Here is a 19,014-nt window from a genome sequence, read left to right as displayed (position 1 = left end):
CTTGGTCCAGCCAGAAGTGCCAGCCCTGCCAGTGTGCCCTCACCTGCTGCTCGCCCGGCCAGGTCTGTGTTGGGGCACGTGGCCCTCAGGTCTGACACCATGGTCGTGTAGGCTTTCTCGATGCATCGCTCTTCCATCGGCTGCTTGCAGAAGTCACTCAGGGGATAGAGTTTAAGGGCCTCACTGGTGAGTGTCCCCCCAAACGTGTCCAGATGTTCTGTGGAATAGAAGGAACTATTCAGGGGCCAATCAGTGTGTCTGCTACATGCACCTTAAGAAAGCAGAGTCTACGCTCCTTACTTGTCACCTGCCAGCGGAAGTCCTCTTCAGTCCAGGATGAAATGTTGCTGTACATGGGGCTGTGGAAACAAAAGTTGGGGTCAGTTCATTGGTCAGATAAGGAATGTTGGTCCAATAAACCACAACTGTCAACAGGGGGGATCACATGTTTATTGTAACCCTCAACACATGTTTAAAGACAGATTTATAAAGCCATTCTTATAAATGCAAATCTGATTTCTGACACCTCCCACTGTGAGGTCACAGCAACCAGAATGAGTATGTGACCCCAAAAATATCAGACACTTTGGATCACAGCTTCAGGGCTGCACTACTCTCAAGATCACTAGAGCAATAGCGCCCCTCTTAACTCATTTCAAAACATTGTGCAGATAATGGTGCAAATTAATTTTTAATGACCACAGTTAGGAATTTGCACTATTTAGTAGCAGAGTGGTTCAGTGTGATCAACATTCCTGGAGAAACTGATACACCTCAAAAGGGCTGACTTTGAAGCATGTCCCAGGCTTTGTAGATCAGAAAAGGGATGCAGATAATGCAAAGCAGTCTACTCAGAGCAGAATATGGATTATAATGCAGATCTCTTTAATCAATTTAAAACAGGCAGGATCAAATTAGACACATCTGGAGCATGTAATTTAAGACTGAAATATATCTGCAACACTGAAATTCATAGAAGCTCATTCACCATGTCCTGAAGAAGATCACCTGGGAGTAGACCGAAACATATGTCGACCTGATTTAACATTATAGACTGTCTGACACGTGATCTGTAGATTGCTTATAAATTAAAACCTCAGATTCTCTAATGTACTGTCCTGATTTTCATCTATAATTCATTGGTGAAAAGAACAATTTGAGCTACCTTTTCACAAAGAAGTTCAGGCACTTGACACTTTCAGATGAAGTTTTAAAAATGTTGCATGTGTAGAAAATAACAGGAATTTCATTTATTTTTCGTCATAGTAAATAATAGATGCTGATTTCATATTTAGTATTCTAGATTATATTGCCTTATGAATGTGAGTTCTGTAATTCTATGAGTTGCTTGTTGAGGGCCTCGTTAAAGGCACGGGGTGGTCTCTAATTAGCTGTGGTGAAGGCGGCACAGCCTCAACCGGCCCAGAAGATGCTGGCTGCCATACCGAAACATGCTTTGTCGCTCTCTTTGGGAACTGTGGCCGAAACTGCGACTCTCAACAAACACAACGCAAGGAGTTTCGGTGAAATCGCAATAGAGGCCGAGTCACCATCTCAGGACAGCCAGGACAGCATTTTTTGGGCTTTTCAGAAACAAACCCCTAAAGCAGGGGGTTTAATTCTAAGACAAATAAATAGGTGTCCTTGAAGTGCATGGAGTTTCATTCAAGTGCATAGTGCTTGCAAGGAACATTTCTTGCACCAAACAGTGGAAACCAACATCAGAAACAGGCCTTCCAACGCTGCACAGCGGGTGGTCCTGTGCCATTGGGACCACGGTAAGAGGTTCCGAGTGTGGGTATAGTGAGGTTTCCTGCCAGAAGCCTGGGGGTTCCCATGTCTCTCAATGAGGTGGGAGAACCACAGTGTAGTCAACAAGGCATCTGCTGATTTTGGGGGGATGCCCACCCCTTCCTACCTCCAAGGGAGCCCCCTCCTCACTAACATAATCATTTCTCAGTACATTTATCTCCAGATCAAACAATACCACCCTGTGTAAGGCGTTAATTAGCCCTGGAGGAGCGATTAATTCATGTTGTGAGCAGATTAAAAGACAGGAGGAATGCTCTCATTGGTTGGATGGAGCTTGACGTGTCAGACAGAGTGACCGCTGGCAGAGTTTGGAAGTCAGAGGGCTCAAACTAGAATATTAAGCAGGACCCCTCCACGCCATCCCAGACTTGGGGCCTGATTCACAGAACTAACTTAAGACGGAATCCTAAACTTACTACTTTTGGCATTCACAGATGGCATTTAGTAGTAGTAAAGTTAGGATTTTGTCTTAAGTCTGTCTTAAGTCTGCCTTAAGTCTGTCTTAAAACTGTCCTATGTTTGTCTTAAGTTTGTCTTAAGTCTGTCTTAAGTCTGTATTAAGTTTGTCTTAAGTCTGTCTTAAGTTTGTTTTAAGTCTGTCTTAAGTCTGTCTTAAGTCTGTCTTCAATCTGTCCTAAGTTTGTCTCAAGTATGTCTTAAGTTAAGGATGTCTTAAGTTTGTCTTAAGACTGTCTTAAGTCTGTTTTAAGTCTGTCTTAAGTTAAGCCTGTCTCAAGTCTGTCCTACTATTTTGGTATTCACAGAAGGCATTTAGTAGTAGTAAAGTTAGGATTTTGTCTTAAGTTTCACTTAAGACAGACTTAAGACATACTTAAGACAAACTTAAGAATCTTAAGACAGTCTTAAGACAAACTTAAGACAAACTTAAGACAGACTTCACTTAAGACAGACTTAAGATAAACTTAGGATAGACTTTAGACAGACTTAAGACAGACTTAAGAAAGACTTAAGACAGACTTAAGATAGACTTAAGACAGACTTAAGACAGACTTAAGACAAAATCCTAACTTTACTACTACTAAATGCCTACCGTGAATACCAAAAGTAGCAAGTTTAGGATTTTGTATTAAGTTAGTTCTGTAAATCGGGCTCTTTGTGCAGGAACCGGTCAGAAACAGTGCCTGCCTCTTGAGTACATACAAAGGTGACGGGATCTTACATGCAGTGTGGGCACCGCGGCTAGCCCACTGCAGGGCTTTACATTATCCTGGGTACCCCTTTCACTGCTGTTGAGCCCATGGTTAGGGCTCCCTGACAAGAGGCATGCGCAAAGGGTTCCATGTACCCTGACTCTAGCAAACCACCTAACATCTTCAGTGGACAGCAGTTAGGGAGAACATCCCATATTTCAGGCAGGTCCCCAGGGGCATTCACTGGGCTGTGTGTCTGTCCCTTGGCAGGTCTAAAGGACTAGAGAGCCAGACAGCAAGGGGTTGTAGTTACTTGGGCCCTCAGTGATCTGGTGGAAGGGCCCCACATCACCATAAGAGGTGCACGCAGATGCTTGCCAATGTGGGGTCTGGACCAGAGGCCAGTTTATCCTCCCATGTAAAAATCTGCAGGGTTGGTCCAAGCCTCTTGTATGTCTAGGTACACCCAGTGAGGTTTGATAAGGTTTATTTTAATTGAAAGACACAACAAATGCTTGGGTGATATTTCATCGGTCAGCTAATAACTCTTCCTGGTTATAGAGTTTATTGCTTAATGGGACAGATTCTTTATTTACAAAAAACAAAGTGGAGGCACTGGACGTTCCTTGGGTAAAGCTGGAGATGGGAAAGGGACCTGCGAATAGGCAGGTAGTAGTGATCCTCAGGCTTCAGTCACAGACACACACACAGACAGACACACACACACACACACACACACACACAGACACAGAGGCACACACAGAGACACACACACACACACAGACACACACACACAGACACGCACACATGACACACACACACAGACACACATACACACAAACAAACACATACACACACACACACACACACACAGACACAGAGACAGACACACACACAGGCACACAGACACAGAGACACACAGACACACACAGAGACACACACAGAGACACACAGACAGACACACACACAGACACACACACAGACACAGAGACTCAAAGACACAGACACACAGACACCCAGACACACACAGACACAGAGACACACACAGACAGACACAGAGATACAGAGACACACAGACAGACACACACAGGCACAGAAACACACACACACACAGACACACACACACACAGACACAAAGACACAAAGACACAGAGACACATACAGACACAGAAACACACATACAGAGACTCACACACAGAGACACACACACACATAGACACACACACGGACACAAAGACACAGAGGCACACACACAGACAAAGAGACACACACACAGACAGATACACACACTAACAAGCACAAGAAACACACAGAGACACAGAGACACACACACATACAGACAGACACACACACACACAGACACACACAGAGACACTGTTGGACCTGGCCTCGTGGCATGGTCCCCCCCCCTGCGACAAGGCTCCCCGTTAGCCCAGCTCCATACCTAGAAACCCCTAGCTGCCCTGGCCATGTCCGACCAAACACCCACAACCCGCATTGACCTGTCCCCGGCCACCTTCCCAACCCGCGCGCCCTGAACCCGCAAGGCCCCATAAGCCCCCCCGGCAGCCATTTTCCCTTCCCGAGATCCCTGACTCCGTGGGCCTAGCATGACTCCAGCCCCAGCGCAGCGTAGGCTCCAGACGCACCAGCCCCCGTTGAGAGGGTGAGGGCTACCCTAGTGAGCTAAGACAAGGAGTTTCGGTGACACCTCCGGCCTCCCCTGAGAGACTGGTTTCTGTCACACCTCTGGCCTTCCCCTGGGGGCCAGTTTCGATTGAACCTCTGGCCTCCCCGAGTGCTGGCTCCAGACCTGCTGGGCGTCTGGGAATTCCCGGACGCATCCTCAAAGGGATCAAAGGACCAACCGCCGGACCTCACCCACGGGCCGCCCCCAAAGCCTCGGACCTCCGCCTGTGAGGGTCCGGACATCAAAGGGCCACTGGACTATATCAAGGCCCGTCCCTGAACTAGCGGCAGTTGTATCTTGGACAAGGAAGCCCTGCTGATCTGATCACTGCTGAACTGAACCTCGTGAACTCTTTGAGCCCTGCTGACGCTATCGCGGCTCGTTCTTGGAACTGGACCTGGAACTCACTCCCCACTCACCTCCGCCTTACACAGAACCACATGTCCTTCAGAAAAGAACTTAAAACCTGGCTATTCGATAAATAATGAACCCCCTCCCCAAGCGCCTTGAGACCCTCTGGGTGAGTAGTGCGCTATATAAATTCTTGAACTTGAACTTGAACTTGAACCATCGGAGCCCTGCTGACCTCGTCGCGGCTCGAGCTTGAATCTTGAAGACCTCTACCGAACCTACTGAGCCCTGCTGACGTGGTTGCGGCTCCCCCAGAACTTCCTCCAGAGCGAGCCCTGCTGACGTCGTCATGGCTCAAGGAACTCTCTAGTCCGGCTGGACTATCGATGCTACCAACCCGAGTTGAAACACCTGCAAGTGAGTAGGACCACCAGTGCGGCTACCATCTTCCGTATCCCCCCGGCTCGAGGATTGAGAGCTGTGCACAGGGTACGCTCCGTACTGGCCTACGATACTAAGACTGTCCTGCTACCCCATCCCTAAAGACCTGAGACTTTCTGCGATCCCTCGATCATTGTATCCAAGAGTGATAATACTTTTTATGTGATTATAAAAAAGTTGATAACGAAACCCACGTTGTGGTGTCTGTTCGTAAGTGTGGTGTGGTCCTCGTGTGTACGATTCGCTACCTGAGGTCTTCCCCGGTGGAGATCTCTCATAAGGCTCAGCATTATTAGTGGGAGAGGTGGGTCACGGAGGAGTCGGGTAGACATAACCTGGCCTCTGGGATCGCCCCTTCTAACATTGGTGGCAAGCGACGGGATAAGAGCCTACGTCTAGAATTGTACAGTAAAGCGACTGACACACCTCCCGAACAAGGGCAACCATGAGTCTCACCGGAACCAGCGAGAAAACCGCATTTCAGAAAGAAAAACTGGAAGATTATACACACAAGGAATTAAAACAATTCTGTAAAGATTTCTGCATCGCTACCACTGGATTGAGCACCAAAGATGACTTCCAGAAAGCCCTGACGGCCTGGGTAGAAGCCGGGGCCCCCCTCCCCGCGACAGAAGGAAATGTGGAAGAGGGAGAGCCGCCGACTGAAACTGATGGCCCGAGGGAAGAGGGATCCGAATCCCTGCCACGAAATACCAGCACGGAGAGAGGTCTGTCAATAGAAGAAATGGCAGACCGAGAGCGCAACCGAAACCACGAGCTAGAACTAGCCCAAATTAAAATCGAAGGAGAACTAAAGCTGGTGGAAAAGAAACTAGCCGTAGAGCAATTACGGCTGCAAGGGGAACTGGAAGAAAAGAAGCTCCAGCGGGAGCTGGAAGAAAAGAGGCTCCAGCGGGAGCTGGAAGAAAAGAAGCTCCAGCGGGAGCACGAAGGGAAGAAACTCCAACTCGAGCACGAGCGCAGCTTGAAAGAGCTCGAAATTATAGCCCGAAACGAAGAGACCTGACCCCCGGGGAACAGAGACCCTGGACCCTCGGTCGAACCGAAGGTACACATCCCCAAGGATGTAGTAAAGGAATACTATAAGAATGCCGATATCCAGCAGTGGTTCAAAGCTTACGAGGTCGCCATGACCGCCCACCGAGTACCTGAGAAGGATTGGAGGGCCGGATTGTGGGGCCGCTTCCTCAGCGAGGGAAGAGACACCCTGCTGGATCTGCCCTCCCCCGTCATGAACTCCTACACCCATATGAAGGACGCCCTCATGGCTCGCTATGGGCTCACCCCAGAGATGTACCGGCAGAGATTTCAAGACTGCAAAAAGATCCCCGGCACCACATGGGTAGAATATGTGAATTTCTACAGCTGGGCCTTGGAAGGGTGGATCAAGGGCAGCAAGGTTTCCACCTTCGAAGGACTTGTAGACCTCATCGCCTATGAACACCTATCCAACAATTGCTTTGTAGAACTGAGACAGCACCTCCTGGATAGCAAGTTGGCCGACCCCCGGAAGTTGGCTGTCGAGGCTGATCAGTGGGTGAACACCCGAGTCCCCCGCGGGCCCGTGGGGGACTATAACCGCAACAAACAAGGATCTTCCCGTCAAAGAGGCGCAGGGAATCAGAATAGACAGAGGAGTTCCCAGGCAGGGCCTCCCCGCAGTCCCCCTAGGAACCAGACAGGGACTCCCCCGCCGGTCGCCAAGGCCGGATTCCCTCCCGTTAGATCAGGACCCTGAATCACCACAGCCTGCTACCGATGTAATCAGACAGGGCACTATGCCAACTGCCCCCTGCTCAAGAAGCGCCCTGCTGCAGGTCCCCCTGCGCGCCACCTCGGCAACGTAGCCCTAGAAGAAGAAGAGGAGGTGAAGGACCCCGAGGGGTGGGAACCAGCAGCCATGACCTTAGTTTCCCTGGGGGATAGAGAAATGGTCCCCGGTACCTTCCTACCAGATAACACCGAGAAATACCGACAGCAGGTGACTGTCAACGGGTTCCGCATAGGAGCTCTCCGAGATACCGGGGTCAGAATCACTGCCGTAAAAGAACACCTAGTCACCCCAGACCAGATCGTATCCCGTGCCTCCTGCAGAGTGATCTCCGCAGACAACTCTGTCCGCACCTGTAAAATAGCTCAGGTCCCATTCGAGTGGGAGGGCGTCTCCGGGGAGTTACGAGTTGCAGTCCGCACCGACATGCCCGTAGTCTGTCTCCTCGGCAACGATCTAGAGAGCCCGCCCTGGAAGCAAGTAGAGCGCAAGACTCACCTCGAGATGGTGGGCCTCCCGAGTGGGCCTGCGTGACCACCCGATCCATGGTGGCCCGGGTGGCCACCCCGAGGAGGTGACGACCGAAATACCTCGCCCCGTTCCCGCCGAACCAGAGGGTAGAGGGCTGACGGAAGGCCTTGACCTCTTTCCCGGTGAAAGCAGCGACCCCGACTCCGGTCCCTTGGACCAAGCTGGTGAGCCAGCCCTGAGCATGGACGATCTCCCTGCGTTGGCCCAGTGGCGCCAAGAGGGGGCCCTCCCGAGAGGAGTTCTGCCTGGAGCAGACTTCTTGTCCCTCTCTAGTGGGGCCGCGGCAGCAGGCCGCCGCCCAGGCCGCCGGTGACCAGTCCGGCTCCCACCACGTCTATTGGGAAAATGGCCTGCTATATAGTGAACAGAAGTCCGCCGAACTAGGGTCAGCCCGAGTGCTGGTGGTACCCCTACGTTTCCGCGGATTCCTCCTGAACCTGGCCCACGATGTGCCCTTGGCGGGACACTTGGGCCACCGGTTGGTCACCCATTTCTACTGGCCACACATGCGCTCTGATGTGGAGGCCCACTGCAGATCCTGTCCCACGTGTCAGCCCAGCGGGAAGAGCGGAGGGCAACGCAAGGCTCCTCTCCAACCCTTCCCTGTGGTCAGTACCCCCTTTGAACGGGTAGGAATCGATATTGTGGGGCCTCTTGACCCCCGAACGTCCTTAGGACACCGGTTCATTTTGGTCCTGGTGGACCACGCCACCCGATACCCCGAGGCCATCCCCCTCCGAACAGTGACAGCCGCCGTGGTGGGGTGGGCCCTCATGGGGATCTTCTCCCGGGTGGGGTTCCCACGAGAAGTAGTGAGCGACAGAGGAACGAACTTCATCTCCAAGTACATGAAGTCTCTCTGGCAACAGTGCGGGGTGACGTACAAGTTCACCACCCCGTACCACCCCCAAGGTAACGGCCTGGTCGAGCGGTTCAACCGCACCCTCAAGGGGATGATCATGGGCCTCGAGGAATCCCTGAGACGCAAGTGGGACGTCCTCCTCCCCTGTCCCCTGCCTCCTGTTTGCGTACCACGACGTCCCCCAGAAGTCCCTAGGGTTCAGCCCCTTCGAGCTGCTCTACGGGCACCTAGTCCGAGGACCTCTCAGTCTGGTCAAGAAAGGGTGGGAGACGGTGTCCTTGGAACCCCTACCAGATGTAATTCGATACATTCTGGCTCTTTGCAACCAAACTCGGAAGTTCCGAGAGCTGGCCGAGGCAAACCTCGAGGCCAGTCAAGAGGAAATGAAAAGGTGGCATGACCAGAATGCCACTCTGGTCGAGTTTCAACCCGGACAGCAGGTCTGGGTGATGGCCCCTGTGGAACCCTGTGCCCTGCAGGACAAGTGGACAGGTCCCTTCAAGGTGGTGGAACGAAAAAGCCAGGTTACCTAACTCGTTGACATCCAGTCCCCGAGGAACCCCTTACGGGTTCTTCATGTGAACCGCCTGAAACCCCACTTTGTGCGGTCCGAGTTGAGTTTACTCCTCGCCACTGACGATGGGGCAGAAGAAGAGACGGATCCTCTTCCCGATCTCTTGTGTGCGAAGGAGAAAGACGGCTCCGTAGAGGGAGTGCGCCTCGCCCCCTCCCTCACCCCCGAGCAGCGTGAGGACTGTCGCCAGTTATTGGGACATTTCTCTGACCTTTTCTCCCTCGTCCCCGGAGTCTCCAGTTGGTGCGTCCACGATGTGGACACCGGGGACAGCCCTCCGGTACGGCAGAGGGCCTACCGCGTTCCCGACCGAGTGCGAGCCTGCATCAAAGCCGAAGTCTCCAAGATGCTGGCCCTGGGAGTGGTCGAAGCCTCCGACAGTCCATGGGCCAGCCCCGTGGTGCTGGTTCCCAAGGCCGCGGCCCCTGGCGCTGTCCCCGAGCTGAGATTCTGTGTGGACTACCGAGGGCTCAACGCCATCACCAGAACCAACGCTCACCCCATTCCCCGAGCAGACGAGCTCATTGACCGCCTAGGGTCTGCTCGATACCTCAGCACCTTCGACCTGACCAGTGGATACTGGCAGATCGCCCTGACCGAAGGGGCCCGAGAGAGATCCGCCTTTTCCACCCTGGATGGTCACTACCATTTCCGGGTGATGCCCTTCGGCATAAAAAACGCCCCCGCCACCTTCCAGAGACTGGTGAACCAGGTACTGGCTGGGTTGGAAGAATTCAGCGCCGCATATCTGGACGATATTGCGGTGTTCAGCTCCCACTGGTCCGAACATCTCCTCCATCTCCGGGAGGTCTTGTTAGCCCTACAGAGGGCGGGTCCACCATTAAGGCCAGTAAGTGCCAAATCGGACAAGGGTCCGTGGTCTACCTGGGGCACCAGGTCGGCAGCGGCCTTGTAGCTCCCCTCCAACCCAAGATCGATGCGATCGTGGCCTGGGAGGCCCCCTCCACCCAAACGGAGGTGCGGGCGTTCCTGGGGCTCACGGGGTACTACCGAAGGTTCATAAAGGGGTATGGCAGCATCGTAGTGCCCCTCACGGAATCGACCTTCAAAAACCAGCCGAAGAAAGTTAGCTGGACCCCCGCCTGCCGTGAGGCGTTTGAAGCCCTGAAGCACGCCATGTGCACTGCCCCTGTGCTGCAGGTCCCCGACTACTCCAAAGAGTTTGTCGTCCAGACAGACGCGTCCGAGCATGGCATCGGGGCCGTCCTGTCCCAATTGAACGAGAAAGACCTGGATCAGCCAGTGGCCTTCATTAGCCGGAGGTTACTCCCTCGAGAGCAAAGGTGGAGCACCATCGAGCGGGAGGCCTTCGCGGTGGTTTGGGCCCTGAAGAAGCTGAGGCCCTACCTGTTCGGTACTCACTTCCGGGTCCAGACCGACCACCGACCCCTCCGGTGGCTAATGCAAATGAGAGGGAAGAACCCCAAGTTGTTGCGATGGTCCATCTTTCTCCTGGGGATGGACTTCACTGTTGAGCACCGGCCAGGTGTTGACCACGCCAACGCCAACGGCCTGTCCCGATTCTTCCGCCTCAGTGAAGAGAACCCCCAAGGGGATGGGTAGTTCTCTCTGCCTTCAGCGGGGGGGACGCGTGTTGGACCTGGATCGTGGCGTGGTCCCCCCCCCCGCGACATGGCTCCCCGTTAGCCCAGCTCCGTACCTAGAAACCCCTAGCTGCCCTGGCCATGTCCGACCAAACGCCCACGATCCGCATTGGCTTGTCCCCGGCCACCTTCCCAGCTCGCGCGCCCTGACCCCGCAAGGCCCCATAAGCCCCCCGGCTGTCATTTTCCCTTCCCGAGATCCCTGACTCCGTGGGCCTAGCATGACTCCAGCCCCAGCGCAGCATAGGCTCCAGACGCGCCAACCCCCGTTGGGAGGGTGAGGGCTACCCTAGTGAGCGTAGACAAGGAGTTTCGGTGACACCTCCGGTCTCCCCTGAGAGACTGGTTTCTGTCACACCTCTGGCCTTCCCCTGGGGGCCAGTTTTGATTGCACCTCTGGCCTCCCCGAGTGCTGGCTCCAGACCTGCTGGGCGTCTGGGAATTCCCGGACGCATCCTCAAAGGGATCAAAGGACCAACCGCCGGACCTCACCCACGGGCCGCCCCCAAAGCCTAAGACCTCCGCCTGTGAAGGTCCGGACATCAAAGGGCCACTGGACTATATCAAGGGCCCGTCCCTGAACTAGAGGCAGTTGTATCTTGGACAAGGAAGCCCTGCTGATCTGATCGAGGCTGAACTGAACCTCGTGAACTCTTTGAGCCCTGCTGATGCTGTCGCGACTCGTTCTTGGAACTGAACCATCGGAGCTCTGCTGACCTCGTCGCGGCTCGAGCGTGAATCTTGAAGACCTCTACCGAACCTACTGAGCCCTGCTGACGTCGTCGCGGCTCCCCCAGAACTTCCTCCAGAGCGAACCCTGCTGACGTCGTCGCGGCTCAAGGAACTCTCTAGTCCGGCTGGACTATCGACGCTACCAACCCGAGTTGAAACCCCTGCAAGTAAGTAGGACCACCAGTGCGGCTACCACAGAGACACACACTAACAAGCACAAGAAACACACAGAGACACAGAGACACACACACACACACAGACACACACACACACAGAGACACACAGACGGACACACACACAGACACAGAGACACACACACACAGACACAGAGACACACACACACACAGACACACACAGACAGACACACAAACACAGAGACACACACAGACAGGCACACACAGAGACACACACAGCCAGACACACAGAGACACTGAGGCACACACACAGACAAAGAGACACACACACACAGACACAGAGACACACACACACACAGACACACACAGGCAGAGACACACACAGACACACACACAGAGACACACACCCAGACACGCAAACACACACACACACAGATACAGATATACAGACACAGACACACACACACACACAGACAAACACACACACAGACACAGAGACACACACACAGACAGACACACAGACAGACACACAGAGACAGACAGACACACACAAACAGAGACACAAACAGACACAGAGACACACACAGACACACACACAGACACACACACAGACACACACACACAGACACACACACACCGAGAGACACACACAGACAGACACACTCACACAGAGACACACACAGACACAGAGACACACACACAGACACAGAGACACACACAGACAGACACACACACACAGAGACACACACAGACGGACACAGACACACACAGAGACAGACAGACACAGAGACACACACAGACACAGACACACACATACACACACACACACAGACACACACAGACAAAGAGACACACAAAGAGACACACACCCAGACATGCACACACACACACACACAGACACAGAGACACACACACACAGACATGGAGACACACACACAGACACACGCACAGACACAGAGAGAAACACACACAGACAGACACAGACAGACAGAGATAGACACAGACAGACACACACAGAGACACACACACACACACACAGAAACACACACACACACACACAGACAAACACACACACAGACACAGAGACACACACACACAGACACAGAAACACACACACAGACACACACAGTCACATACACAGTCACACACACACAGACACACATACACAGACACACACACAGAGACACACACAGACAGACACACACACGGGCACACACAGACACACACAGACACAGAGGCACACACACAGACAAAGAGAGACACACACACACAGACACAGAGACACACAGACAGACACACACAGACAAAGGCACACTCAGACAGACACGCAGACACACACACACAGACACAGAGATACACACACAGACACACACACTCACACAGACAGACACACAGACACACACAGACAGACACAGAGACACACAGACAGACACACACAGACACACACAGACACACACAGACACACACAGACACACACAGACAGACACAGAGACACACACACACAGACAGACACAGAGACACACAGGCACAGATACACACACAGACACAGAGAGACACACACACACACACGCACACACACACACAGAGATACAGAGACACACAGACAGACACACATAGACACAGACACACACACACAGACACACACAGAAGAACCACCACCCAGTACAGCGAGGACTGTTCCCTCTCCTCAGCCAAGTACTGGCGAACCCTCTTTATTGTACCTGTGGAAGGTACAGACTAACACCCAGCAGCTGTGGTTTTTGTCAGTACCAGGGGGGAAAGGAAGTAATGAAAGGCTGCGCCAAAGACAGGAACCTAAAGTCTTCCAGCCCACATGTAGAAAGAGTGTGTTCCTCTGCTCTGTCTTTGTCCCCATCTCTCAGGGGGTTGGCTGTGTTTCGTCATCACCGCCTCTCTTACCCGAACTCCGCTTCCTGCATGGTAGTTCCAACAACAAACGGGACGTCGCTGTACCCCGCCGTTTTATTCTCCCAGATCTCAAGCGGGGGTGCTGGCAGCACGTGCCCATCCACGATGGCCACCGGACCAATGAGCCTTCCCTTCGTCGGCAGGTCTGTGAGGTCGTCTCCTGACCAGGACGGGTACTCGATCCACGGGATGGACTTCATGAGGAGAAACCAGAGACAAAACATGAGGGCAGGTGAGACAGAGAGAGGGCAGACAATGGAAGGTCCATCCTGCTTTAACTCTTACTGTGAGTGTGCGCTCTAAACTCAACACAGCACGTACTCACGTTATACAACTGTACCTGCAAGCCATCTCGCTGAACTTAACATGCAAACACTGAACAGGACGGTCAGTGTTGCACCACACCCCACGCTAGGCCAGCTCTGCAACTTGAACCAGGCACTGAATGAAAGACCACCAATGCATCCTCAGTGATACAATCCATGGAAGGGAACGCCTGCAACCCACGCTAGGCCAGCTCTGTAGCTTCAACAAGGTCCTGAATGCAAGACCCCAATGCATTCTCAGTGATACAACCCATGGAAGGGAACGCCTGCAACCCACGCTAGGCCAGCTCTGCAACAAGGCCCTGAATGCAAGACCACCAATGCATCCTCAGTGATACAACCCATGGAAGGGCAACTCTTGCAACCCACGTTAGGCCAGCTTTGCAACTTCAACAAGGCCCTGAATGCAAGACCACCAATGCATCCTCAGTGATACAACCCATGGAAGGGAACTCCTGCAACCCACGCTAGGCCAGCTTTGCAACTTCAACAAGGCCCTGAATGCAAGACCACCAATGCATCCTCAGTGATACAATCCATGGAAGGGAACCTGCAACCCGCGCTAGGCCAGCTCTGCAACTTCAACAAGGCCCTGAATGCGGGACCACCAATGCGTCCTCAGTGATACAACACATGGAAGGGAACTCCTGCAACCCACGCTAGGCCAGCTCTGCAGCTTCAACAAGATCCTGAATGCAGGCACCACCAATGCATCCTCAGTGATACAACCCATGGAAGGGAACTCCTGCAACCCATGTTACGCCAGCTCTGCAGCTTCAACAAGGTCCTGAATGCAAGACCACCAACGCCTCCTGAGTGATACAACCCATGGAAGGGAACGCCTGCAACCCACGCTAGGCCAGCTCTGCAACTTCAACAAGGCCCTGAATGCGAGACCACCACATGCATCCTCAGTGATACAACCAATGGAAGGGAACTCCTGCAACCCCCGCTAGGCCAGCTCTGCAACTTCAACAAGGCCCTGAATGCAAGACCACCAATGCATCCTCAGTGATACACTCCATGGAAGGGAACTCCTGCAACCCACGCTAGGCCAGCTCTGCAACTTCAACAAGGCCCTGAATGCAAGACCACCAATGCATCCTCAGTGATACAATCCATGGAAGGGAACCTGCAACCCACGCTAGGCCAGCTCTGCAGCTTCAACAAGACCCTGAATGCAAGACCACCAATGCATCCTCAGTGATACAACCCATGGAAGGGAACTCCTGCAACCCATGCTAGGCCAGCTCTGCAACAAGGCCCTGAATGCAAGACCACCAATGCAGCCTCAGTGATACAACCCATGGAAGAGAACTCCTGCAACCCATGCTAGGCCAGCTCTGCAGCTTCAACAAGGTCCTGAATGCAAGACCACCAATGCATTCTCAGTGATACAACCCATGGAAGGGAACGCCTGCAACCCACGCTAGGCCAGCTCTGCAACTTCAACAAGGCCCGGAATGCAAGACCACCAATGCATCCTCAGTGATACAATCCATGGAAGGGAACCTGCAACCCACGCTAGGCCAGCTCTGCAGCTTCAACAAGACCCTGAATGCAAGACCACCAATGCATCCTCAGTGATACAACCCATGGAAGGGAACTCCTGCAACCCATGCTAGGCCAGCTCTGCAACAAGGCCCTGAATGCAAGACCGCCAATGCATCCTCAGTGATACAATCCATGGAAGGGAACCTGCAACCCACGCTAGGCCAGCTCTGCAACTTCAACAAGGCCCTGAATGCAAGCCCACCAATGCATCCTCAGTGATACAACCCATGGAAGGAACTGCTGCAACCCACGCTAGGCCAGCTCTGCAACTTCAACAAGACCCTGAATGCAAGACCACCAATGCATCCTCAGTGATACAACCTATGGGAGGGAACTCCTGCAACCCGCGCTAGGCCAGCTCTAGAACTTCAACAAGGCCCTGAATGCAAGACCACCAATGCATCCTCAGTGATACACTCCATGGAAGGGAACTCCTGCAACCCACGCTAGGCCAGCTCTGCAACTTCAACAAGGCCCTGAATGTAAGTCCACCAATGCATCCTCAGTGATACAACCCATGGAAGGGAACTCCTGCAACCCACGCTAGGCCAGCTCTGCAGCTTCAACAAGACCCTGAATGCAAGACCACCAATGCATTCTCAGTGATACAATCCATGGAAGGGAACCTGCAACCCACGCTAGGCCAGCTCTGCAACTTCAACAAGATCCTGAATGCAGGCACCACCAATGCATCCTCAGTGATACAACCCATGGAAGGGAACTCCTGCAACCCATGTTACGCCAGCTCTGCAGCTTCAACAAGGTCCTGAATGCAAGACCACCAACGCCTCCTGAGTGATACAACCCATGGAAGGGAACGCCTGCAACCCACGCTAGGCCAGCTCTGCAACTTCAACAAGGCCCTGAATGCGAGACCACCACATGCATCCTCAGTGATACAACCAATGGAAGGGAACTCCTGCAACCCCCGCTAGGCCAGCTCTGCAACTTCAACAAGGCCCTGAATGCAAGACCACCAATGCATCCTCAGTGATACACTCCATGGAAGGGAACTCCTGCAACCCACGCTAGGCCAGCTCTGCAACTTCAACAAGGCCCTGAATGCAAGACCACCAATGCATCCTCAGTGATACAATCCATGGAAGGGAACCTGCAACCCACGCTAGGCCAGCTCTGCAGCTTCAACAAGACCCTGAATGCAAGACCACCAATGCATCCTCAGTGATACAACCCATGGAAGGGAACTCCTGCAACCCATGCTAGGCCAGCTCTGCAACAAGGCCCTGAATGCAAGACCACCAATGCAGCCTCAGTGATACAACCCATGGAAGAGAACTCCTGCAACCCATGCTAGGCCAGCTCTGCAGCTTCAACAAGGTCCTGAATGCAAGACCACCAATGCATTCTCAGTGATACAACCCATGGAAGGGAACGCCTGCAACCCACGCTAGGCCAGCTCTGCAACTTCAACAAGGCCCGGAATGCAAGACCACCAATGCATCCTCAGTGATACAATCCATGGAAGGGAACCTGCAACCCACGCTAGGCCAGCTCTGCAGCTTCAACAAGACCCTGAATGCAAGACCACCAATGCATCCTCAGTGATACAACCCATGGAAGGGAACTCCTGCAACCCATGCTAGGCCAGCTCTGCAACAAGGCCCTGAATGCAAGACCGCCAATGCATCCTCAGTGATACAATCCATGGAAGGGAACCTGCAACCCACGCTAGGCCAGCTCTGCAACTTCAACAAGGCCCTGAATGCAAGCCCACCAATGCATCCTCAGTGATACAACCCATGGAAGGAACTGCTGCAACCCACGCTAGGCCAGCTCTGCAACTTCAACAAGACCCTGAATGCAAGACCACCAATGCATCCTCAGTGATACAACCTATGGGAGGGAACTCCTGCAACCCGCGCTAGGCCAGCTCTAGAACTTCAACAAGGCCCTGAATGCAAGACCACCAATGCATCCTCAGTGATACACTCCATGGAAGGGAACTCCTGCAACCCACGCTAGGCCAGCTCTGCAACTTCAACAAGGCCCTGAATGTAAGTCCACCAATGCATCCTCAGTGATACAACCCATGGAAGGGAACTCCTGCAACCCACGCTAGGCCAGCTCTGCAGCTTCAACAAGACCCTGAATGCAAGACCACCAATGCATTCTCAGTGATACAATCCATGGAAGGGAACCTGCAACCCACGCTAGGCCAGCTCTGCAACTTCAACAAGGCCCTGAATGCAAGACCACCAATACCTCCTGAGTGATACAACCCATGGAAGGTAACTCCTGCAACCCACGCTAGGCCAGCTCTGCAGCTTCAACAAGACCCTGAATGCGAGAACACCAATGCATCCTCAGTGATACAACCTATGGAAGGGAACTCCTGCAACCCACGCTAGGCCAGCTCTACAACTTCAACAAGGCCCTGAATGCAAGACCACCAATGCATCCTCAGTGATACAATCCATGGAAGGGAACTGCTGCAACCCACGCTAGGTCAGCTCTGCAACTTCAACAAGGCCCTGAATGTAAGTCCACCAATGCATCCTCAGTGATACAATCCATGGGAGGGAACTCCTGCAACCCACGCTCGGACAGCGTCTTTGAGTGGCGTTGATGGTTCGCCCTAGCGACATTGAAGAGCACCCACTTAGTTTGCCAGACCGCTGGTGCGCTTGTATATTAATAACTGCTAGGGATCGCTAAATGATTCTATTCGCCAATACTTGGACCTCTACTGAACTACGGATAGAGACGTCTTAACGCCATTCCGTAGTTCTAATAGTAGCGCGATCCATTGGTTCTTTCTGACTGGCGGTGGAACTACAAACAATGACGCTCTGAGGTCAGTTTGTAGTTTCTGTAATAGTGTGTTGCTCCGCTGCTCAATGGTGTCTACCTGGAAGGGCAGTGATTTTTCACGGAGCAGGATCACCTTTGATGTAAGTTATTCTGACAATATGCACTAACAATAAGGGATTTTATGAAGGCACAATTACAAGTGGGCTCACGCACAGACACGCTAAATATGTGCCCGCGAACAAAAGAGTCCGTGACAAATACTGATGATAAATACGCCTCCTCTCCGTTCGCTGCCTCCCCCAAGTCTCAGGAGTGAGCTTGAGGTACCGACGGAGAGGTAAGGCTCCATCTATGCTACCAAGGAATTAGAGATTTATATTTATCAAGGAGAGTAGATACATTTCTGAGACATTTGGTGACAGGCAAATAGATGACCATGGTTGGTATATTAATAGATGATGTCCCCATTTGCATGCGTAATGAGACAAGTTAGAATGTGTGTTTTTAATGATATCATACTCAAAAAAACACATGCCCAGAGGGACACTTTGAGACCAAGGGGTGTTTTCTCTGTGAAAGTATTTATAAAGGGAGGAGGATGACATATTGAACAGAGGGGAATTGTTGACACCAGGGACTACCGATATAGTAGCCATATGATGTCTCTCCTTTCTGTTTGCATTTCTCCTAACCATAGAGCGGGCCTCGTAGACCTGAGCACGGTCCAGGTGAGGTGAG

General features: G+C 52.7%; 1 protein-coding gene across 3 annotated transcripts in view; it reads right to left on the bottom strand.

Moving 5' to 3' along the window:
• The window catches only part of LOC147729385 (uncharacterized), a 387,516-nt gene that overhangs the window by 53,395 nt on the left and 315,107 nt on the right, over positions 1–19,014 (bottom strand). For all 3 annotated transcript variants that reach the window (XM_086959688.1, XM_086959690.1, XM_086959691.1), the window contains exons 5-7: positions 13,616–13,818; positions 301–359; positions 44–217 (exon numbers count right to left, since the gene is read on the bottom strand). In XM_086959688.1, coding sequence (XP_086815814.1) covers positions 44–217; positions 301–359; positions 13,616–13,818 — 436 coding nt within the window. The remainder of the gene's footprint in view (positions 1–43; positions 218–300; positions 360–13,615; positions 13,819–19,014) is intronic.

Source organism: Lissotriton vulgaris, chromosome 2_2, assembly GCF_964263255.1.
Source record: "Lissotriton vulgaris chromosome 2_2, aLisVul1.2, whole genome shotgun sequence".
Lineage (NCBI taxonomy): Eukaryota > Metazoa > Chordata > Amphibia > Caudata > Salamandridae > Lissotriton > Lissotriton vulgaris.
Note: the sequence above shows the minus strand (reverse complement) of the source record. Positions and strands in the feature narration are given on the sequence as shown.